We start from the raw sequence: 23,965 nt of genomic DNA, 5'->3' as shown, positions 1-23,965 counted from the left end.
CAGGGGTGATGCTGTAGCAATGGCCATGCTATAATAACAACAGCTCTCACTCAGAGCCTGGCCTGTTAGCATGCTGAATATGTTCATAATCATTAATGATACACTCTTCTTCATCAGTCCCAGAAATAATTCACATTTAAGATCAGGAAGCAGAGAAACCATACAAATTGCCCAAGGCCCAACAAAAGGCTACACGGCAGGATGTGACCAGCTAGTGTGACTCCAGAATCAATGTCTCTAACCAAATGCCAACTGCCCAGAAAGTGGTTCTGCTCTCAGCTCTGGCCTAGTGATGCTGGGTCAATTAGATCTAGAGTAAGCTGTTTCCAGATAGATCCATAAGAAAGCAAGGGGGCATTGGCTGGGCCAGCAAAACCCTAACCCACCTAACCCTAACATTAATACTAGCCCAAATCCCCCCAATCCTTTCCATAGACTCTAAAGCTAACCCTAGACCTAACTCTAACCCTAGCTCCTAGCCTCTAACCCTAACCCTAATCCTATCCTTGTCCCCTAATTAACCCTAACCCCTAGTCCTAACCTTAACCCTAACCTCACCTCTAATCATAAACCTAACCTTAGACCTGACCTCTGATCCTAACCCCTAAATCTAACCCTTGCCCTAACCCTACTCTCTAATCCTAACTCTAACCCTAGCGTGTGACACCTCATCAAGAAGCATGAGTGTTGGTACAGCCATCAGACAGGGCTGTGTAAACCACAACTCACTCATCTTCCCCCAAACGCTCTGTTCCTGCACACAGAATAAAGCGCCAAGTGCTTGGCCTGGCCATTCAAGCTCTTAGAAGCTGACCTTGAACCATGAGGCATCCTCTTCTCTCATTCCCAGCCCCCCTGTACTCCAGTGACTTCACTGCTGCCTGTGCCCCTTGGCTCTCCTGAGCAGGTGGGTCTCTGTTGAGACCGTGTTTTCTGTCATTACACCCTCTTTCCCTGGACATGCAGTGACTGATGGAAATCTGCCCACTCCTCAGGGCTCAGCCAAAACTCAGGCCCCCAAGCAAATTCTCATCCAGAATTCCTCCTTCCTCCCTAGGTTTTTCTTTTTCTTTGTGACAAGGACTTCTCAACATCCGACTCCTCTCCCCCTTTGTCCCTTAACTAATGGAGAACTGTTTTGGTGACACAGGCTGTGGGACTGAAGTCTGGTCAGTGTGGTATAGGTAGAAGTCAGTGGGAGGAGCTTCTAGAAACATTCCTTAGCATGGGGAGGGGGAGGATGGCTTAACTGGAAACATTTTTCACTCACTTCTTTATTTCTCCACGAAGAGGATGGCTGGAGCTGAGCAGCTGTATTGTGACCATGAGGAGATTCTGAGCTGTCTGCCTCCAAAGCTCCTTTACGTGTCAGAATAAAGGAATTCTCTACTGTTTAAGCCACTGGAGTTGGGTCTCTTACTCTGTGCAGAACACACTGAATGGATACAAGCCCATGCTTCTATCACAACACCTTTCCTAGCCTACTTTCATTGGCATCACTTAAGAGTGCTGGTGTATCTGCAGACAATGGAAATCTGAAAGGGCGGAGATCACCTCTTACTCAAGACTCCTGGATGAGTGCTCCCTAACTGGGAAACTGTTTTTTGAATCCTAATAAATCCCAAGGTGCTGTTTCTACTTGTGGCCAGCATTTGATCTCATTAAGCCCAGTGATTTCCAGTGGGCAGCCCATGACCTTGTATATGGACATCCTGATGGCACAATAAGAATGCCACTGGGCATTCTTATGAAGAAGGACTGTCCTGTCCTTCATAGATCTGCTGGCCCATTGGGTGACAAGAGCCAAGGGGCTCGCTTTAATTTGTCACACTGCCCAGTGGGGTATCCTGCTCTCTTGTAGGTCTTTCCAGTCACGCTCCTGCCCAGAATTATCAACCCCATCTGTGAAAGCAAAGGACCTTAGGCACAGAGTCTGTGAGCTGACTGTGCTCCAAGTCAGGCCACTTGCAAGTGGGTCTAGCCCCAGAGGAGCATCATGGGAACCAGGCCCCTAAGCCATCCCAATACCCTTTTTTCAGGCCAGAAGCAGGTGGCTGAGCTCCCTCAAGTCCTGTGGGCCTAGGCCTCTGGTGAACTTCCTGCTGACTACAGAGCTGCATGGCAGAGCAAGTCCTTCTACTACCACTCCTCGTCTGCTATGGGGACCCTGTCACCACAGCCTACTCTGTGCAGCAGGAGACAAGTCAGGGTCTTACTGGATCTTTCACATCAGCCCCCAGAAAGCCCAGAATCCTTACTTTCAGCCACACCCCAAAAACTGTACTTGATTTTCCCATGACATGAGGATTTAGCTGCATAGTATCACAGATAGGACAGCTCCTATTCATGCGTGTCTCTCTGCCCAACACACAGTAGTGATAGGCTCTGGGAAGGCAGGTGACACTGTTTCACCTGCCTCTTTTGGCTGAGGCCAAAGATGCCCAGAAGCAACAACAGGTCAGGCGTGCCCAGCTGTGCCCAGGGCAGCACCCACCCCTATGGGTGCTCCTTCCTCCCTCCATTCCTCATTCTTGACTGCAGATGCAGGGGATACCTGGCTGTTGTTTGTGACATTTCAGTGAGTACCTGTCATGGCCATATTCCTTTCGCCTATTTTAGCTCTTAGAGCAATGAGCAAGGCAGCCATCCATGTTCGATAGATAAGGAAGCCAGGGGTTCCTTCAATCACCCAGCAATTGGTTGAAGGCCAACTAAGCAGCTGGGAGAGCATTAACTAAGTCATCCTATCAGTAACAAGGTCCAGGACTGCATGCTTCAGAGCCAGTGTCCTCCCACTTACCTCACTACAGCCATGACCATGAGACCACTTCATCAGCTGTCCAAAAACTCGCCCTGGTGCCCAAGTCCTCAGTGCCATGGACTGACTGCTGCCCAGCAGGCTGCAGAGAACTGTCATTTCCCACTGGCAAGAACTGCCTGGTGGCTGACAAGAGGCCCCGGCCACAACTCTGGTCTCAGACGCTGAGAGGCATCTGATGATTGGCCTTGGTCTCCCTCTGCATTGCAGAACCAAGGCGTCATTCCTTTGTGGCCAACCCCAAGAACTGTCTTTAATTCCAGGCTCTCAGGGCAGGGCAGGAACTCCAGTTTTTTGTCCCAGCCCAGGAGGATGGAGCAAGAGCATGGACAGCCTTTGCCAGGGAATATATAATTTCCTTGGATCCACTGGCGACAGGCTTCACCAGGCAGCAGCTGCACCCACTAAGCTTTGATTTCCTCTCTCTGTCAATCCAAGAGTCTTGTTGTATGACTTCAACCTCTGGCAGCCAATATGCCAACTCCCAACCAGTCCCTGGAGTCCCCTGCCAACCCTGTAAGCCAGGATCATCTTTGAGACAGGCTGCCAACAAAAATGACCAGTCACTATTCAAAAAAAAAAAAAAAAAAAAAAAGAAAGAAAGAAAGAAAGAAAGAAAGAAAGAAAGAAAGAAAGAAAAAGAAAAAGAAAAAGAAAAAAACCCCTGACACGATCCACAAGAACCCTGAAAATAAACAGCCAAACCCCTGCCCCTACCCGCCTCTCTTTCCACATGGGGTTCACTAATGAGACAAGAGATGGGAAGGGCGAGGCCCAGCCCACATGTGGGTCTGCTTCACCACTTCCCCTTCTGCCTAACCACCCTGGTCTGTGTGGATTTTGCTAACTTCAGCAGTGTGATGAATGGGAAGCCGAGGCTGAGGAAAGCATGCTGCTGAGCAAGGAGAAAAGGAGTTTGGTGTGTTTGATTTGGTTTGCTGTTTGCCCTTGGGAAATCTGAGCTGGGTTCCTGGACATACCACACAATGTGTCATCAAGATACCAGACGAACTCGCCAGCCTGGCCAAATGGGATACTGGGAACCAGCGAGGCAAGGAGTGCCTGGTTCCACCAGGCAACTGGGCCAGCTGAGGAGAAGGAGATAAAAGATGCAGGGCCACCGATGTGTTGAGCAGGTGCCTTCAGAGCCCCATCCAGTGCCAATGTCCCCTGATAGTTTGGTTTGTGAGCTCAGACCCAGTCACTGATGGGTGACCCACCATGTAGACTAAACACATGCTTGGTAGCCAGCATGTCTGGGGCACCCAACATGAGAATAGAAATCATTTTTGAAGGAAGATGATATTCCCAAAGAAAGCATCTAAGTAGTCATCATGGGAAAAGCTAGGAAATTACTGGCCTCCCTTATATTTGTGTTATGGTTTGGAATTGTTTTTATTTCAAGTTGCAGATTGGGGAGAGTTCAGGGCTTCATGCCCTGGCCTTGGCGTGCCTGTCACCCTGCTGTCAGATCATGTGTGTCCAGGCTTTCCTGAACCCACAGCTGGATAGCTCCTCCAGCCAGCGGCTCAGAGCCCTCCTCATCACCCAGTCTTGCTCTCCTAGCTTGACGCCTGATGACCTAAGTAACAGTCCTCACATTCTTCACACCACCACACACAAAGACACTAGTCCAGGGGCTCTGTCTCTGCCAGGTCCTGCCCAAAACATCCACAATGATTGCCCAAGACTGAGGGAACCCCCCTAATAACATCGCTGGATCCTACTCCTGGACACCAACTTGCCTGCCATCCATCACTGACTCCACACACCCTTGGCAACCTAATAAAGGAAGCCAGGTCTCTTTCTTAAGTGCTGCTGTCCCCTGCCTGCCCAGGGACTTTCCCCCACTACATTTTATATTTCACACAGACCTGCCTTGCTAACAGGACTTTTCTAATCCTGCCACCAGAATTTCCCAGGGTCCTCTTCTACTCTTGTGGGTCCTCTTTCCTAGAATGCCTATTTCCTGGATATATCAATTTATGAGATGACTGAATAAATTAAATAATAACATATTTAACCATTGGCACATAAACATAACTTCGTGATTAGAATAAAAATAACAGACACACATGGGGAGGCACTTTTAGGCGAGGCAAATGAATCACCTAAGTCATACCAGACTGTCCTATTTCACACACAGGAAACTTTGCATGGAACACACCTGAGTGGGATGGGACAGAGTCTTGAGATATTTGCCTGCATGGCAGAGTGGAGCAAGGAGAGCAGGGGCAACGCAGGAGCTGTTTCCTCATCTGCAACATGAAGGTTTGGCTCTCCACCCAGCCTGCGTTCCAAGGCTGTGGTGCCGATCACATGTCGCAGTAATGAAATACAGTAGAAATTGCAAAGTCCCTCATAAAAAAGGGGACCACATAATTTATCATTTCCAAACTGGAACATTTCTGTGAGTGAAATGAGCTGCTATTAATAACTGTGTCAGGGGAGCAGCAGGAGATGCCGGATGGCTCCAGCAAAGCCAGCAGTCATGCCCTCCTTATAAATGTAAAAGCCACTCACAAAAGGGGTTGGAATGTCGTGGGACACAGGAGACTCTGATTTGAGTCCTTACTGAACCTTTCTGGGATTCAGTGTGAAATCAGAGGGGATCAACGCCTGCGCATCCAACCCACACAAGAATCACACAGATGAGATGAAACCAGAACTGGAAATGTGCTGCACCCTACAATGCTCCTTGCAAAAGAGAGATGTGGCTCTCCCATTTCGTGGAGGTAGGGGCTGTGATGAGAGGCCCCCCCATGGCGACTGGGCTGTACCTCTGGGTTGGCGTAGGCCGCGGCTGCATCCCTCTGCAGGGCTGAGCGGATGTCTGGCATGCCCTCTCGAATGGCACTGGAGCAGTTCTTGCCTCGCTTATTCATCTCAGTTCGAATTTCTTCCACATCCTCTTTGATTTGCTCATTCTCCTTGGTGAGGTTTTTAGAAACTTCCTGAGAAGAAACATTTAAAAACAGGATCTATTCACATGCTTTGTAGACAAACAGGATGAGCTGGCAGCCAGAGAATGGGGACACAGAAAACAGATTGAGAATCAGTCAGCAAGTGACCAGAGCCCAACAGTGTGCCCAGCCATGGTCTGGTGATGGGTATCAGGCACCCCAGCAGCATTTCCAGGGTCATCCAGCTCTGAAAATACTGCCCAAACTGCCACGGACTTTCTGATAATAACATTGTTGTGTCCCTGGACCACCACGACATTTGTGCTTATTCTATTGTTTATATTTAATCCTCCCTTACTTATGGATGCAAAACATCATAAAAGGTTCTGTTTCCTTGCACCCCATGCATGGGAATCAGCATGAGAATTAGTGAAAGTAGGATTTTTTGAGCAATTTTAGAAGATGTGGCCAAACAAGGCTAGTGAGTGGAGTTTTCTAATGAGCACCAACTCCTCCCCAGCACTTTGGCAGTATCATTTACACAGCAGAATGCTAGGCTAGCTTCAAACTTTCCTATTTTCTCGTAAAAGTGGTTTCCCTAAATGACCCCCACTTGGCAATCAGCCACAATACAGACCTGTAAAAGTTCTGGTCTTTCACACCAAAGGGCCAAAGTAACATGTCAGTCATCCAACACTGCTGGGTGCTTGTGAGTGGGAAAGAGGCAGCCATGGCAGAAACTCTTGCAATACCCTAGGTTGTAGGGGTTAGGGATGACAATGATGACTGAATGGCAATGGTGACCACCACAGGAGGTTCTGTAAGAGCTACATGTGAGGATCAGTGAACTCAAAGAGGGTTGGAGGAGTCAGAAGTAACCTCTGGAGGGGCTGGCTCAGTAGCATACCAGACTAATCCTCCACCCTGTGATGCTGCCACCCTAATGGGCAACAGTTCTAGTGCCAGCTGCTCTACTTCCCACCCAAATCTCTGCTTATGGACTGGGAAAGCAGAAGAAAATGGTCCAAGGTCTTGGGACTCTGAACCCATCTGGGAAACCTGGAAGAATCTCCAGGCCCCTGGCTTCAGATCAGCTCAGCTCCGGCCATTGAGGCCATTTGGGGAGTGTACCGGTGGATAGAAGACTTTTCTCTGTGTGTCTCTTTCTCTACAAATATACAATTCAAATTAAAGCAAATAACTCTTTTTAAAAAGATATTTAAAAAGGAAACTTGGAGAAAGCAAATTTCGGATGGGATTTGATCACACGAAAGCTGCATCAGCCCTGTAACAGCCTCCTCTTTCACGTCATCTGCAGTGTCCGACGTGATGGCCTCCTTTGGGTCTTGTTTATGTCCGTAGACGAAGCAACCATGTAAAATTAAGGGTGTGTGTGCCTTTTGTCTGTCTTTAATAAACAAACATGGCAAGTGTAAAAGTTCAGACACTCCCAGGCACAGTCTTGCAGTCTGGTGTGACGCTAATGTCCTCCAGGGCAGCATAGTGGCTCTGAGCCCGGGGAGATGAGTGCCTATCAACATGGATCATAAGGTCCAGACACTGTGGCTCCAGTGGCTCCCACAGGGACTGCTCAGAGGAGCCCAATAGGTGTGTGTTGAACTAAGCAGGTCCCAGAAGCATTGGCCATGCCATTCTTCTGGTATTTCACTGTATGCCAGACCTAGGGCCCTGGAAGGACTCAGTGTGTTCCACAGGGCTCGGGCCAACTCTATCTCTCTAAATTGCACAGAAGTAACTGTGAGAGCTGAAGCCCATTAGAAAGCAGTTTCATTTTGAGTACACCCAGCATGAGTCGTCTTACTGATTGTGCTATCATTCCTGATCAAGATAATCCAGGGAGGTCAAGTGCGATGGCTAAGAGCAAGGATTCTAGAAGAAACTTTGTCTTCACACCTCAATGTTGTGCTGCTAGTCTGTGATGTCTCCAGCATCTTAAGATGGGGATAATACTAGCACTTTTTCCATGGGTTGCAGGAGGCTTAAATGAGTGAATCTGCACAGATTTGCTTGGAAATAACCATAGAATGTTACAGCTGGAACACATCCCAAAACTGAAGCCTAACCTTGCATTTCACAAAGAGAAACTGAGGCACACGGTAAAGATGTGATTTGCCCAAGATCACTAATAATAATAATAACAATGGGGGAGGGTTGGCTTTGTGGCGTAGCACGTTAGGCTTTTGCCTGTGATGCCAACATCTCAAATGCCAACATCTTGAATTCATGCCCCATGCTGCTCCACTTCTGATCCAGCTCCCTGCAAATGTGCCTGAGAAAGTATAAAAGCCAGCACAAGTGTTTGGACCCTGTACACATGTGGGAGACCTGGATGAAGCTCCTGTTTCCTGGCTTTGGCCTGGCCCAGTCCTAGCTGTTGTGGTTCTTTGAGGAGCAAATCAGCAGTTGAAAGGTCTCTCTGTTTCTCTCTGTAAATCTGCCTTTCAAAAAAAAAAAAAAGCTTCAAAAAAATTTGGCCTGCTGTTCCCACTTCTTCAGTTCACATGGACACCACAGAGAGCCCAGGGAAGGCTGGGACACAGTCAGCCCTCGCAGCACCAAGCACGACAAAGCAGCCAGAGAACACTTGCAGCTCGGTTTCAGGAGACAGGAGAAGCAGAGCACATGCAGACAAAGGTGTGACTCCCTCAGATCTAAACTGCTCAGGTGCAGGTGGCCCAGAGACCAGCGACACTAACATCCTGCAGGGACTTATCAGAGATGCAGTCGTGGGTACCCCTTGCCCCTGAGGAAGCACTGCCTGAGTTTTAACATGACTCCCAAGTCTTCTGCACACCCATGAAGGTCTGAGGACCATTGCCTCAAACCAGAGGACAGTGGTGGGATAAAGGAACAGAAATGTGCAAGTGAGATGCTGTGTTACAGGGGTCAATGGGCAAGGGAACGGATAAGAGAAATTCCCCATCCTTTTGGCTCAAGCATATCTGTAATCCCTAAGCACCTGCAGAGAGAAGCACCTGTGAATTCCCTCCTGCGGGGACCTCACTTAAAGCAGTTCATACTGCCCAGCAGGGCCAGGGATCCAAGCGCTTCAGTCATTCGCTAATGCATTCACGAGCTCAGTGCTGGCACTGGGCTGCCAAGGATGAGTAAGATGGTTGAGGTCCCCACCCCAGCAAACACCATCCTTAGTGGGGGTGTGAAGCAAAGACTAGGCAGCAAACATGGCAACATCTGCTAGGAAACAGTGCCATGGGGCAATGAAGTCAGAGGGATGTGAACACATAGGCACTGACTCCTTGGTGCCGTGGATGCTGTCTCTCTAGGGAGAGGGTTGAGGCAGCCCACACCTGCTGTCCAGGAAGCCATGCAAGGCGTTAGCACCATGGGGCATCCTGGATGGCATGGCCCAAGTGTCACCTGCTCCCTGGACACCTTGGGACAGTCTCCATCAGCCCAGTGTGAGACATGCTGTGAGTAAAGGACCAGCCCCTTAGATGCTGCCCCTGTTCCGCCCTGCCCTCCCAGATCCCTGGGTCTCTAGGCCCTAGAGGGCTTTTTCTCAGTCTTCCTCCTGCTTTCTGTGAGGGAGCCATTCTTCCGGGCTTCCCCAGAGGAGCATGGGAGCGGGTCTGGCTTGGAGAATTTGGAGGAGCAATAGTTTATTTGGCCCCAGGGAATGGCAAAGCTCACCAGCCGCCTGAATAAACAGCAGGCTAGTGGTGGCATCACCCCCTGGGCCGCTAGGGTAGGGGGGGTCAAGCCAGCTGGTGTCCCCTAGGCAGCAGCCGCAGCAGCCCCTCCCTGACACCCCTACTCAGCTGCTCCCAGCCTGGGGGGTGGCAGTCTCGCCAAGGGCTCTGCTGTCCTTGCACCAAGGGCCTTTTGTGGGGTACCTCCCAGGAGGTGGGAGGGAGTAGGGGGATGCTGTCCGCCCAGAGGGCTCTCTCAATTCTGCCCTGGAAGGTGGGTAAGCCCATGACCTCATGCCTCAGGCTCTTCCCCTCGGGGACAGCTGCAACCCTGACATTTATGATGTGTGCAGCTTTGCTCAGGGGCAGGCAGTGCTGGCAGTGGGCTGGATGAAATGGGGAAGGATCCTATCGGGCAGGAGCAAGTGCACCACCCCGCAGCCCCTTGGCAAGATCCTGGCAGAGGAATGAAGGGGAGGGAGAAAGGCACAGAGGGGACTGTGTGGAAGGTCGGACACAATGAAATCCCTAGGAACCTTTGTGAGGAGTCCCTGGGCTAAGCGGAGTCGTTGGATTGAGGCGCTCCTCCAACCATGACTATGTGCCAGAGGCGCAGGCAGTGGACACTGGGGGGTGTCTTCTGAGAACAAACCCTCAACACCAGATGGGGACAGGTGTTGGGTGCTGATGATAGACAGATGCATGGAAACCAGACAGGGCCCCTGAGCAAGGGAGAACGGGAGTGTGAGCGGAACTGGAGGTGCCGAGTATGACTGGTTAGCACCCACGCTGAAGGAGCCACGCTGCAGGTATAGGGGTGGCTGCTCCATGGCTATGGACTACATCCTGATCTTGCCAGCTCCTGGACGAGAACGGGTATGGCAGGAGTGGAACTGGGCACCAGCTTAGGTCAAACATGTAGGGAACAGGATCAAAGATGAACCCAGAAAGGAGCTCTGTCAGTTCTCTAGGATCTTGCTTTCTGATGCCAGTCAGGGGTGTGCATAGCAGATGGGGAGGGAGGCAACACTCGAGTGTAAAACACCCACCACCTAGAACCATGTAAGGTATGTAATGAATCAGCTCTAGGTCACAGCTGAAGAAAGAATGATGACGCCTGCCTTCTAATGTGAAGAACGAAGGAGGGGCTGGCGTGGCTGGTGTCTGGCACTTAGTAGGACTGCAGATGTATCTGAGGGGCAAGGGGCTGGACAGACTCTTAAGATCTCAGTGACAGATCTGCAGGTGCAAAAGGATAGCAGAGCTAAGGTTTGGTGTGGCTGGGCAATCAGGAAGGAATCTAAGGCCGGGGTGTTGGTTGGCAGACAAGGACTGACTGTGGGTGGGCAAAACCTTGGCTCTAAGAGGGGCTGCCTGGGAGGCCACCTGGCTGAATATGCACAGGACCTTAAGGCACATGGCAAACCTAAGGGTAGAAGGCACATGATTCCTGGTGGAGTGAAGGGAGCAGGTGTGGGGCAAGCAGTCTCACAGTTTGTCCTGCCCATCTCTTTCCCTGAGCCCTCCTCGTCATAGCTGGGACCTGTGATCTGAGACTGCCACCCCCGCCGCAGCTGTCCCTTAGCTCCAGGAAAACAGCTGGAGCTCCTGACGGCAGGACAGGCAGGCTACTGCGCAATCCCTCCAGTCACAGCTGATGAGGACAGATAGGCAGGCCTGGGCTCAAGAAATCACCAGCTGCCAATTAAATCCCTCACTGAACCAAACAGCTGTTAGGGAGCTCTTGTACATCATGGACCGGGCGAAGAACCAGAAAGGACTCATGCCTGGGTCACCCTCAAACCACCCAGACCCCAAAAGGGGAGTCAGAAGTGAAGAACAAGAAACCAAGACCTCGGGGGAAGACTCTACATTAGGGGTGGGCTACCCACGCTGAGAACAGAGCTACATGTCCTGGCAGCTACACACTGCTCTAGCTAAGCAGTTGAAGGATGATTCTCGCATGTTGAGCTCCTTTAGCCAAGAAGAAAACTTTACATTCCACAGTGGCAAATTAGATTGGAGGTATACATAGCCCCAAGAGAGGAAATATATTGGCTAGAACTCAAATGAAGATGGAAATTGAATTACATAACATTAGAGCTGAAATGTATCTCAGAAACATTATCTTCGACCCTTCACCTTTCCCCAGAGGACAGCCATGCATTCAGTCCCTCCAAGCCTGCACTCCAAGGAGAAGGACTGAGGGCAAAGCCCTACACACAGGCCAGTTCCCTCAGTCGGAAGTGAGCCCCTGATGGCAGTGCAGGGCAGGAGGAAATCGGGGGCTTGGAAAGAGGTCCCCCAGTGCCCAGGCAGGCCTGCACTGATGAAAACTGCATTTTCCTATAAGTTGGTGAAAAGGTACATCCACCAGAGCCAGGGAAGCTCCTTTGATTTTGCCTCCCAGCCAGAAGCACAATCTTCAGAGCTTTAGGTTTGGGAGAGAAGCCCCCAGCCCATTCTAGGGAGTGGGCCAGTGAAGAGTCCGATAAACCCATCATGGACTTTCAATCATCTTTGCAAGCAACCTCATCAGAAGCACAGGTTCGGGTTCAGGTTCGGCTGATACCCAAAGTCCCCCAGCACCCATCAATGCTCACAGCCAGGGTTTGCAAACCCTAGAGGGTAGAAAGACCCACATACACAGGAGAAGAGGCGAGGCTTCAGGCACAGAAAACACAGGTTGCACCCACACACACACAAAGGCATATGGGCCCCAGCCATTAGCAGAGCCAGAACTTGCAAACAGGTGTCCTGCAGCTATATGAGGCTGGGGCATTTCCTCACAAACATTTGCCACTTTTACGAGAATGATTTAATCCAGCTAAAGTCTCGATAACAGAGATTACTTTAATGACCCGTCCTTCTGTCTTTTTCTCTACTCTGGTAGTAAACTGGCTCCTGGCAGAACTACGTGGTTCCAGATGGTGTACTCCAGGCCTCAGTCCTGCTGCCTTCAGTCTCCGTGGTCAGGCTTGAGCAGCCAGCCAGGCTGTCTAGTCTCTAAGGGTTCCCAGGGTTCTAGGGCAGTCTTTTCTGGAGCCAAATCAGTGCCATACCCAACAGTGCATGCAATAAACAGGCTTTGCCTTTGCCACATGGAAACTGTAGGTTTTCCTTTTAGATTCTCTGGCTCCTATGCTCTATGCCTACCAATCTCCCCCACTTTCCCCAACTCCTGAACACATCTTATTTCCTTAATCCTCTTCCCCTCCTTGGCATTTGTAGGCGAGGGTCAGCCTGGCTCTGTCACGGGGAACTCTCTGGGCATGCTCACCATGAATTCTTGCTGGATCAGTTCTAAAATAGTACTGGCTTCACCCAGGAGCAGGGAATTAAGATTCTGGAACCTGGTGAAATGGCCCCATGAAGACATACTTTTCAAACTGAAATAAATCTGCAAATGCAACAATATCAAGTGTTGGGTAGCATGTGTATGGAGCCTTCATACCATGCTGGAGGGAGTGTAGACTTGTACTTGTTGGGGAAACCATTTGGCAATAACCTCCGAAGTTGGAAACAGGCAGAACTACTGACCACACACAGTTCCTGCACAAAAATGTTTGTGTACAGGACACTCAAAGGGTCATTAAGAGTCAGGAAACTGGAAGCAACCCACACATCCATCACCAGCAGAATATACAGACACTTGTAGACTGTGGCATATTCATCTAATAGGGTACTTCACAGCAGTAAAAATGGATAAACCACAAGGCATAAAAACAATAATGGGCAGTTATAAAACACATACAATTGAGTCAAAGACAACCAATACACAAACATATGCAGACACAGATTCTGTAGGATTACATAAGGTTCAAAACCCAGTGAAACTATCATAGAGACACACATGTTTAGATGATGAAACTGTAAAGAAAAGCAAGAAAGACAGTTAACAGGAAAGGCAGGATGAGGTCCGACTCAGTGAGTGGGCATGAGTAGAAGGAGCCTGTGGGTGGCTCTTGGCATGGAAACATAATCTCATTTCTCGAACATGGTGGTGGTACACAGACATCTGTTAGTCTGTGCATGCACAGTTCTGTACGCACTTATCTGTGTGCCTGTGAGATATTTATTTATTTTTATCGGAAAGGCAGATTTACAAAGAAGAGAGACTGGTGCTCATATGGGATGCTGGCACTTGCAGGCAGAGGATTAGCCATTATTCCGGCATCTTTATTTTTCACAATTTCAGACAAAAATGACTTACTCAAAATTACTGCACCTGGCAAAGCTCCCTGAGCTGACTTACCAAGGGGTGAGGCTCTGTAGTTCAGATTTGCTTTCTCTTTCCTTCCTTCCTGTTTCACCTGCAAATGAAGTATCCATTCCTAGCTCCTTCTATTGACCCATAGATGCATGTGTGTGCAGTTGATCACATTGCCAAGCACGGATCTCACCCTGGGCAAACTGCCTCTCCAATCTAATCCTCTCTGTCCCGACTGACCTCCAGAAAACTACCCTGGGGACTCAAGAATTTCCAAAGACCAGGGGCAGAATTTGACTTCCATTCCTCTTGCAGAGTCAGGGTAGAAAGGGAGTGTTTTTCCCATTTACCCAACATTCTGTCTTTTCAATTACTGCAGACTCCAGACAGTCAGCAGGCATGAGCCAGGAGATGACCTCAAGCAGAGATGCAGGGCTCCACTCCATGGGTCCAGAAGCCCAGACCCATCCCAAGACTCTACTGCCACCACACAGCACTCCATTGCCTTAGAATGTCCAGCTTGTGGAAACCTTCCTCCAGATGGAACCATCTCAAACTCAAATTTAATCCAATCTAATGGGACATATGGAACATAGCCAGACTTCTGCGTTGAAATCCCCTTGGAAGAATCATTGTTTGTAAGTTCTGGTTAGGAAAAACCGATGCTTACTGGGCAGATGATGATGATTCGAAGAAACTTATGGGTTTGATTAGAAAGAGTCTTGGACCCAGAACCAGGAGGCTGAACTCCAGTTCTACCTCCTTAGCTCTATAATCTTAGACAACTGCAATTTCCTTGGGTCTCACATACCACCCAGATCACAAGAAGGAATGGGTTAAATGCGTATGGAATGATTTTTTTAAAAATATATAAAATGTCACACAAACATTAAAAGATTACTTTTAATATGGTCCATTGTTTACTATTAGCATACCATTTTTGAAACAGGGCTATCTCAATGACGCAACTAAAATAATATTTTTTGAGCAAAAACCCAATTGTGCTATTCTGCAGAAGATAACCTCCTGCTTGGTAGTGCAGCATCAACTTCTCACTCATCCCACCCATGACCAGCACAAGAGCTCAGCTGTTCAACAGACTCAGACATAGGTCTGGCCCTTGGATACAGCCCCAAGTCCTCTGGCCTTCTCAGGCGTCAGATGCTTGACCTTGGCCTTCCAAGTGCTGTGCTCTCCCTTCACAGCTATCTTTCTAAGGCAGTGTCTCCCAGATGGATAGAAAACCACAAGTTGCCAAGGTCAGGTGTAAGCAGAAGTGGCTGTCAGCCTTGTTTCTGTAAAAATGCAATCTTTTTCTTAAAAGGACATTGCACATTGACGTGATTCTGGGGCCTTGAGAAACAGGCCTTTTCCAATACTGGACTTCATTTCCCTTTCAGCCCATTGAGAAGAATCTGAGTGTGATTTCAAATGAGAGGGAGAGTCCTAAGCCTGCATGAAATCCAGTAAGAGTATGTTGGTGTGTCCCACTCCCAGCCTCATCACCTAACTGTCAAGATTAGCAACAAAAAGACCCAAGATGCCTGGTGACCTAATTCTCCTAGGGACTCCCTAGGGGAAAGCAGCAAGACACCGAGGAGGCACCTGGTACTATTGGCCACCCAACCTGTCTGCCAAGCTCAGTGTGTGGAACCCTGACTCCCTCCGTCCGACTCCATCAGTGAAGGTGGACTGTGGACTCAGCAGCGCCCCCAAAACAAAGGGCAACAGTCAGGGGAGCCTCATCCTGGACGGGGCCAACGTGCATGGAGAAAGCACTTGTGCCCAGTTTCTGCAGAGGAATGACTGTACCGAAACCAATCCTGGAATTTACAGCGTTTTGTCATCTTTGTCCCACCACTCTTGGCAAAACAAGATGGGAAAGTTTGATCCGTTTCTCCTTAGGGATAATCTAAGGACCTTATTTAAGTTAACCATTTCCAGCGTTTTTCATCACGACTAATGTACCTTACCCCCTCAGTCACACAAAGGAGGCAGGGCACCATTCTGCTTCATCCATAAAGTTAAGATGCGGGTGCCTGGCAATAGCAGACTAGTATTTCATCCCATCCTGACTCCAGACCCCATGCCCCTTTCTGCCACGCACAAGGCAGCTGTACTGCTTCACATCTTCTATTCACTAATAACTCCTTAGGGAACCGGAGCTCCTCCATGACAAACCTCAAAAGTGCACCTTTTTCACAAGAAATCACGCTGTTTACAATTATTGTGTTATAAAATTTACCAGTTAGGGCCCGGCGCGGTGGCACAAGTGGTTAAAGGTCCTCGCCTTGCACGCCCGGGATCCCATATGGGCGCCGGTTCTAATCCCAGCAGCCCCGCTTCCCTTCCAGCTCCCTGCCTGTGGCCTGGGAAAGCAGTCGAGGACAGCCCAAAGCCTTGGGACCCTGCACCCGCGTGGGAGACCCGGAAGAGGCTCCTGGCTTCGGATCGGCATAGTATCGGCCGTTGTGCTCACTTGGGGAGTGAATCATCGGATGGAAGATCTTCCTCTCTATCTCTCCTCTCTGTATATCCGCCTTTCCAATAAAAATAATAATAATAAAAAAAATCTAAAAAAAATTTACCAGTTATAGTAACACTCCAAAACTGAAAGAAACTGATTTCAGCTCGAGGCAGCACCCCTTTTTGGAGTATTATTCCAGGAACTGGATGCCACTCAGCAAAACACACCCATCGAGCTTCTCACCAATGAAGCTAAATGGTGGGCCTTATTTCTGGTGACTAAATAGTCTATTATTTATATAAAAAGTATATGTCAATGTTACTATCTGTCTGTAATAACACCTTACTCCCAACATCCTATCACATACTACTAATTGAAAATCATATGCCAGTTGGCCTAGGCTGTGTGGTCCTTTGTCTATTAAAATTCTACTAGTAGGGCCTGGTGTGATGGCCTAGTGGTTCATGTCCCAGTTGTTTCACTTCCTATCCAGCTCCCTGCCTGTGGCCTTGGAAAACAGCAGAGGATGGCTCAGGGCCTTGGGACCCTACACCCACATGGGAGACCCAAAAGAGTCTCCTGACTACTGGTTTCAGATTGACTCAGTTCCAGCCATTGCAGCTACCTGGGGAGTGAGCCATAAGACAGAAGATCTTTCTGTCTCTATCTCCTTCTATGTGTATATCTATCTTTTCAATAAAAATATAAAAAATAGATAAATCTTTAAAATTCTACCACTAAACAATTACTTCTAGGCCCATGTAGTGAAGTTACTTATCATTCATCATTCTTGCTTCTTTTTCTATAAAATGGATAAACTGGATGCACACACACACACACACACACAGGTGTACACGAGAATGATTAAAGAAAAACCAAAATCAGTGTACGGAATCACCAATCACACATCCAGAACCAATATGACTCCATATTAAAACTAGGAATAAGATATGTATTTCACCTTTGTATTTCATTTAGCTCTGAGCTTTCTGAAAATCAAAATGAAAACAGAAATACACTGACATATGTTCTTATAGATAAAAAATAGTATTTACAGTTTTGTTCCACTGATTCTCTTTGCCATCAGCAATTTGGCATGATTTTGGATGAAAGTTTTGCACATACGTTTCTTTTCCAAAGGATAGTATGGGTTAAAGTCTAGTCAGAGCACGTACTTTCTGAGAAAATACTGTAGGTGGTTTGATCCACTTTGGGACTTGAGAAAGAGAAGACTATCAAAATCTTAATCTTTCCTACCTCCTCCAGTTTATCCACTCGCCCCACCAGTTTGGTGGTCACTGAATGTAGCTTCAGTAGATCCAGGCCATACAAAGCACCTTCCAGCATGTCTATGATTGTAGAGACCTAGGAAGCAAGGGAGAGAGGTTAGTCCAGGGCTCAGGAGACACTTCCTATTATATTTCCATGTGGGAAGCTCAACAGGGAGGCCACTAGCCAAAAACTGAGAGATTGGCTCTGAAATGTATAGGCAATAATATACAGGTAAACACAATGGCTTATGTACATCACGTTTTGGATAAGCAAATGGGATAATCCTATAAGAACAAGTAAGCCTGAGGTCTACTCAGTCTCACAAATACCGTGCTCTTCTTCTATGATCTGCATCATTTGCACACGTCTTTCTACTAGGCTGTGTGCTGCTTGAAAGTTGTGTCTATTTTTGTCATCTGTCTCTCTGTTTTATAGTAACTGGTCCATAACAGGTAATCTATAAATACCCAACTAAGCAGCTAGAAACATCATTACCTTAAAGACATCCTTCTGAAACACACAACGTCTTTGTCTACGCAATCTCCTTTCCCCACACATCTCCTGGCATTCCAGCCTCCAGATGAAGAATTCCATGAAGGAAGCACTTAAGGGTTAGGAAAAGGCTCCTTCCTGCCCTTCCAAAGCAGACACCTGAGTTTGGGGTAAGGTCCATGGAAGGACTGCAGGCTACATGCTCTGCGATGGTACTCTGATTCTTAGCAGACAATTTGCCTGATACTGTTCCAGAAGCTTGCAGAACCCAGAGTTATAATTGGGTGACAATGACAGATTTATAGTACTGAGTAATGTAGACAAATCCTGGAAAACTCCTTGTACTGGTAACTACTACTCTGCTTAAAAGACTCTCAGTGACTACCAGGCAAGAGTGGGTGCAGAAGCCAAGCATAAAAGCAGTGCTTTACATGGTCACACAATTCATGGTCATGCCCAAGTCAGCCATCATTCATAATAGTGAGCTTGTTGCTTCTCATAGTCTTATGAGGCAAATTTTATGCAAAGTGATAGAAGTCAGACAGGTTCAATAACTTGAGCAGGAGTATGCAGCTGTGATGTTCTTCCATCTGACTCCCAAACACAGCTCATTCCACTCTCCACACCACCAGCGAAGGGCTATGTGAAGTGTCGCCCAGCAGGTTAGTGACAGAGCCTGAGGAAGCCCAGGCTGGATGCCAAGGACACAAGGTTCACTCCTCTGCCGTCCACTGCCTCTTCATCATGCATGCTGGCCTGGCAGTAAGTCGTGACAGTAATTTTCCTGCAGAACACAAGGTTTTTTGGCCAGCTGGGCCTGGCAGCTGCTCTTCACCTCCAGAAGGAGAAACCAGTGCACTTTGCTGTCAGCATCTTCCTCCAGGCCCAGAGCTGAAAATGACTACATCGTCAAAATGATCTTCTTACATAGATCCACATATGGGAACCTCAGGGACCAGGGTCTCATCTCTACAGACCTTACAATCCCCTGTAATGACTCTACCCAGACTCACGGGTTTCTAAGGGGACCTCTAACCCATGGCACTGTCCCACATGTGCGCCTACCTTCAAGTCCCGGCTGTCCGCCTCCCGCAGCTTCTGGAGCCGGAAGTCGCCCTCACAGGGATTGAGGGCAGAAGGGGGCGCGACACAAGCACATTTGCAGGATGGGCCCGAGGTGATGGTTTCCACCGTGTAGAAGTCTTCCCTCCTGGAGGCCCCTGCGTTGATCCTCTGACAGGCATCCCGACCCAGCGGTCTCACCACGCACTTGCACTGACAGTTGGAGCCCTCGGACACAGCCTTGACCTTGTCATAGTCCCCCAGCAACTGGACATGGAGAGCAAGGGAGGGGTGTACAAACACAGGCATGGAGCAGATTCTTCAAGGAGGTTCCCCATCTGCTTTGCGCCACACCCTGCACTGTCAGAAATCTCAGACAAGCCTGGTGCATGGAGCTACTAGGTCATTGGCACACAATCTGCTGACTCTGCCTTCCCCTTGAAGGCACTCAGAGTTCAGCTCTCCTCATTTGTCTTGGAAAGCTGTGCATCTCTCAGGGGGCCTTAGCCTTTCAACATCAAAAGGAAAAAACAGACAAACCCCATCATTTTCCCAATAGTCTCTGCCTTCAGCTAGAATTCAGGCTTAGATGGAAAAAAAAAAAAAGGAAAAAGAGGGATGGGAAAGTTAGCATTCAATTTTGAAGGCTACTGGCTTCTCTCCTCATCCATTCATTGAATATCCGAGTGGCCCCCAGAGACTATGGGGGCCATAGTGAGAAGTAGAAAGATGGACCAGACAGACAGCTTACTCCAAAAAGCCTACAGGGCGGGAGACCTATAGTTACAGAGAGTGGTGCAGCAGAAGTGTCCTGAAAGTGCAGTGGAAGCCAAGAGTGGCTCCAATGTGGAATCGGGGAAGACTTTTTGGAGGAAGTGGTATTGGACTTGGGACTTGACAGCTGGATTAGATTTGAAGACATGGAGTTGAGAGGAGACAGGTTTGGAAATTAACAAGGTTTTAACACAGTGTAAAGCATATTTGCCCCCTAGAACAGCTCCTGAATTCAAATCCCAGGCCAAACCCAGGAGAGCAACCAGGCAGTGCTTGCTGCTTCTACAAGGCTAAGCGGTTCCTTCGGAGTGCTTGCCCCCACCTGTCTTCCCAGTCAGGAAAACCTCAGTCAGCAGGCTTGCTAGGTACAGGCTAGGGAAAAGGGCCTCCCTCAGCTAGCGCATCTCTGTCCAACAAGCCCTACATCCCTAAAAGCCACAGCTCCTCTCCTAAGGCAGGCAGAAATGTTCCCTTCCTCTGACCAACGACCCCAGCAGGCAGGCACGCACAGAGCCTGTTTGAGTGGAAATGTTCTTTGGGATGCTGGGACTCGATGGGAGGTGAGGAGAATGGGTGGCTGTAATGCTTTCCTCGCAAAGGTTGGGCTTCTTCTAACACTAATATTTGCTTTAGAGCTGTTGTCAAACACAGAACGGAGCACTGGAAGAAGGAGGTGGAGTTGAGGGTGACTTCAGCTGCCGGTCTTTATGGGCTGATAGTAAATCGTGCCCGTCCCACTCTTAGACACTCTGCTGAGATTCTTCCATCGCCTGGCTCCCCACACCCTGTGTGCACGCCTTTCTCTCAGGCGGCTCCAGTAGCAGGAACATTGTTGTTGATGGCTCCTCTGGTGTCAGGGATCCTTAAGTCTTTTTGATCTAGGGGTCAGGGTGAGTTTCTGGGTGGGTAGAGGAAAAGGAGGAACATGGTCGTCAGAGGCAAGCTAGTGGATGGGGTTTGAGATGGGTCTATCTATAGGAAGGAGGCAGGCTCAGTGCAGGGAGCCGAGTGGAGGTGCAGGCAGCTGTTTCAGCAGCCCTGCTCCGCTGCCCTCCACACCTCTCCCCGCCTCTGTGAAAATAAGCACTGTGGCCGGAACTGCGCCTGCCATCCTGAGAGCTCCACTGCAGGCTGTCAGGAGGTCCCGCCAGCGTTCTCTAGTTCCACGGTCCTCATTTTCTGGAGAATTGCGCCAGCGGAAGTCATGTCCCTCACCGTCATCTCACTGAGCCCCGACGAGCCATCCCACAGACTTGCATGGAACTGCACCCCCCCCATACACCAGGTCTGTGGTCAGTCCCTCTGTTTTGGGGTCCCCCCTCTGCAGGCATCATCTAATTTGCCGTTCAGTCTCTACTGCACACCTCACCCCAGCCATAAGTCATGCCATCCACCTCCTGCTGGATATGCCCACTGTTTGCCACAGCCCAGTTCCCACAAACAGCCACAAACATGCTTTTCACAGCTCTTACATCGAACTCAAGAATGATACTGGAGTCCCACGGAGCCTTTCCTCGTGCTCTGTGGTCTCTGGATTTGGTAACCTTGAAAGATTCTGTGATTTTTTTTTTTTTTGAGGACGCATATCTTTCCATTTAAGAAAATATCCTGAGACGTGAACATCAAATGCCCTCGCCCTTGGTAACAGAGGGGACCCAGCCGTCCCCACAAACACGTTGAGTTATGACTATCCCTGGGCCCCCGCCACCACTTAGACAGGAAGGTGTGGGGCTCCACCAGCATCCTACCTGGGACAAAACGTTCTCCTGGTTGTCCGCCTCGTTCTGCAGAGTCTCATCCTCCGTGGGAGCCACTGTCTGCACATCTGGGGGCTCGCTTGTCCCTGCGGGAGGAGTGGTGGACCCCCAACCCCGAGCCACGAGCAGAGCGAAACTGAGAAGGAGCAGCCCAGCCTTGGCCATGCCCGTGGTGACCAGAGGGGGCCTTGGCTCCTTCCGAGAACGACTCAACGACTCCAGGGAGCAAAGGTCTCTGCCAAGGACCGAGGCAACAGGGTCTCCCTAGCTGGACCCCGAGTGGCTGCTCAGAGCGTCTTTTAAAGCTGGGTGCGGCTGAGCCGGGTGGAAGGATGCGCCCCAGCGACTCGGGGCATCTCTTTCCCTAGGCGAGCAGTCCTGGACTGTGCAACTCCAGGACAGAGGCAGGGCGCGCGAGAGAGGAGGGGACGGGGGAAGGTGGAGCCGCAGGGCTCAGGTGGAAGGCAGACGGCCAGGCAGACGCGATCGGGAGCGCGCCCGGGCGGGCGGCGGGGAGCCTCGGGGCGCACCAGGACCAGGCACCCGGTCGGGGAAGCGCAGCGCGAGGTGGACGGCGACGGGGCAGGAGGCGAGGGCGGCTGGGCTCGGGCGCCGCGGAGCGTTCGTGCGGAGGGAGGGCGGAGTCTCTATTGTGCCGGGGCCGCAGCGGTGCAGCCAGTGACGGCGCGGAGGAGGAGGAGGAGGACCGCGAGGCGCCCGGGCTCGGGCGGAGGGGCGCGCGGCCGACCCCGCCCCGCTCCCTCGGCCGGCCGCCGGCGCTGCCCGCGGGGAAAGGCGCCCGGGCGCTGCTCTCGTCCCATCGGAGCCCCCGCCACCAGCCGACCGAGATGCCCGGAGCCGGGTCGCTTGCGCCCCTTCTCGCCAAGAGGAGCTAGTATCCCCTAGAGTGCGATGCGGACGCTTTAGCACTGGGGCTACAAGCTCCTAGGCTGTTGCCCTGTTTTGCACCTGGGGCGGGAGGAAAGGAGCGTTTTTTTGCTTTTCTAACTTGACTCTGACTTGATCTCCAGCAGCTTTGAACTTAGGGCCGTTGATGGTTAGCGCGCTTGCCGCTGTTTCAGGACCTGGTAATATCTTCACCCAGAGGATAACTCGAACACTCTGCTGCCGTGTGTCGATTTAGGTAAATGTTGGAAAGTAAGGGGGGTACAGGAAAAATCTCCGATATCGTTTTGCGCGTCCCCGAGGGAGAACGCTCCTGCCCGGGAATTCAAACGGTTCCCAAGGGAGCTCCTTTTACCGTCTTCGTAGTTTGGGACAAGTGTCCTTTCCCCACCCCGTTTCTGCCCCCACGTGACCTCTCAGAGGACGTGCAGCTTACAACAGTGGGCAGTTGTGCTACGATGGCCCTTGGTGGTATTCGTCGTTTACACCTCCTGAAGATTAGCAGGACTTAAGCTGAGACGCTGTGCGTTCCCAGACAGCCGTCACCCTGAGAGAACAGAAGATGTAGAAGGTATTGAGACCTTCAAGCACTTTGCCCCTCGTGCTAAGGAACAGTGTTATAATAATGTAATGCGACTTCTGAAATCTGTGATGACAGTTGACAGAAGCACAACAACAACACCATATTGATACAATTTTAATAATCTTTTTTTTTTTAATTCAGTGTATGAACACAAATCCAAAGTTCCGAGTGCCTGGGTTTGTTGGGACATTAACACATTCTTCTGGGAGAGGTCTCAAGTAGTTGCTGGACCCGTATGGTAGTACCATCTGTAAACTGTAGCTTCACATTTTGGTTGAAATATATGTGCAATGGCGACTGAATACAGGGCCATCAGTTAGGTTGCTGGCCACTCCGCGGGAGTATGTGTCCCTGACAGAGTGTGTGTCCAGCGGGAGGCGTGAGACAGCGTGAGGACTCTGCAGGACAGAGTCCTGTTCCTGACCTAGGAAGGTACATGTAGCACACACCCCCCCTTGCAGCTGGGAGAAGGACCAGGCCACTTCCAGGTGGAAGGTCAGTCAAGATTTCCCAGGAAGAGTGATCCTGAAGATGGCTGGGATGATGAAGACAGGCTTCAATAATTCAACAAGAGGCGAGAGAGAGAGAGAGAGAGAGAGAGAGAGAGAGATCCTACACGCAGCCTGAATGTGCACATGGGATCTCACGCTGCTGCCCATCTCGTGGGAAAGCTTCCCAGAGTCCATTCCCCAGCTCTCCCCGCACCGCCCCCCTGCCTAGCTTGTGTTATGTGCTTCTGCCATACCGTGTATCTCCTGCACTCCTTTGTGGGTTGTTTCAGAGGTTCCTGTCTTCTTAGCTGTCTATAAATTCCATGAGGGCAGGGCCTCTGTCTAGTTTTATTCCGCATTCAATCCTGAGTTTCACCTGTATCTGGAATGAAGTGGACAATAAGAGAATATTGGTTGGATGAGAACTACAAAGAGTGTGATTGGATATCTTCCCACTTGCCCTCATGAAAACCCTATTTGTATCCATTAGGGCTCATTTGACTGCAAATAATGGAAATTCCTACCAGCAATGGTTTCATCAAATAGGCATTTATTTTTC

At 49.8% G+C, this 23,965-nt stretch overlaps 1 protein-coding gene across 3 annotated transcripts in view; it reads right to left on the bottom strand.

The window, feature by feature from the left end:
- OLFML2B (olfactomedin like 2B) overlaps positions 1-21,591 on the bottom strand; it is a 34,925-nt gene extending 13,334 nt beyond the window's left edge. For 2 of the 3 annotated variants that reach the window (XM_041003363.1, XM_041003364.1), the window contains exons 1-4: positions 21,418-21,591; positions 18,899-19,162; positions 17,327-17,434; positions 5,599-5,772 (exon numbers count right to left, since the gene is read on the bottom strand). In XM_041003363.1, coding sequence (XP_040859297.1) covers positions 5,599-5,772; positions 17,327-17,434; positions 18,899-19,162; positions 21,418-21,591 — 720 coding nt within the window. Of the gene's footprint in view, positions 1-2,096; positions 2,100-5,598; positions 5,773-17,326; positions 17,435-18,898; positions 19,163-21,417 lie in introns of all 3 variants that reach the window. The other variant, XM_041003362.1, reaches the window with a different exon arrangement.
- Positions 21,592-23,965: the final 2,374 nt, after the last annotated feature.

This window comes from Ochotona curzoniae, unplaced genomic scaffold (genome assembly GCF_017591425.1).
Source record: "Ochotona curzoniae isolate NIBS_2020 unplaced genomic scaffold, NIBS_Ocur_1.0 scaffold_2683, whole genome shotgun sequence".
In the NCBI taxonomy this organism is placed as follows: domain Eukaryota; kingdom Metazoa; phylum Chordata; class Mammalia; order Lagomorpha; family Ochotonidae; genus Ochotona; species Ochotona curzoniae.
This window is presented reverse-complemented; position numbering and strand designations above follow the sequence as displayed.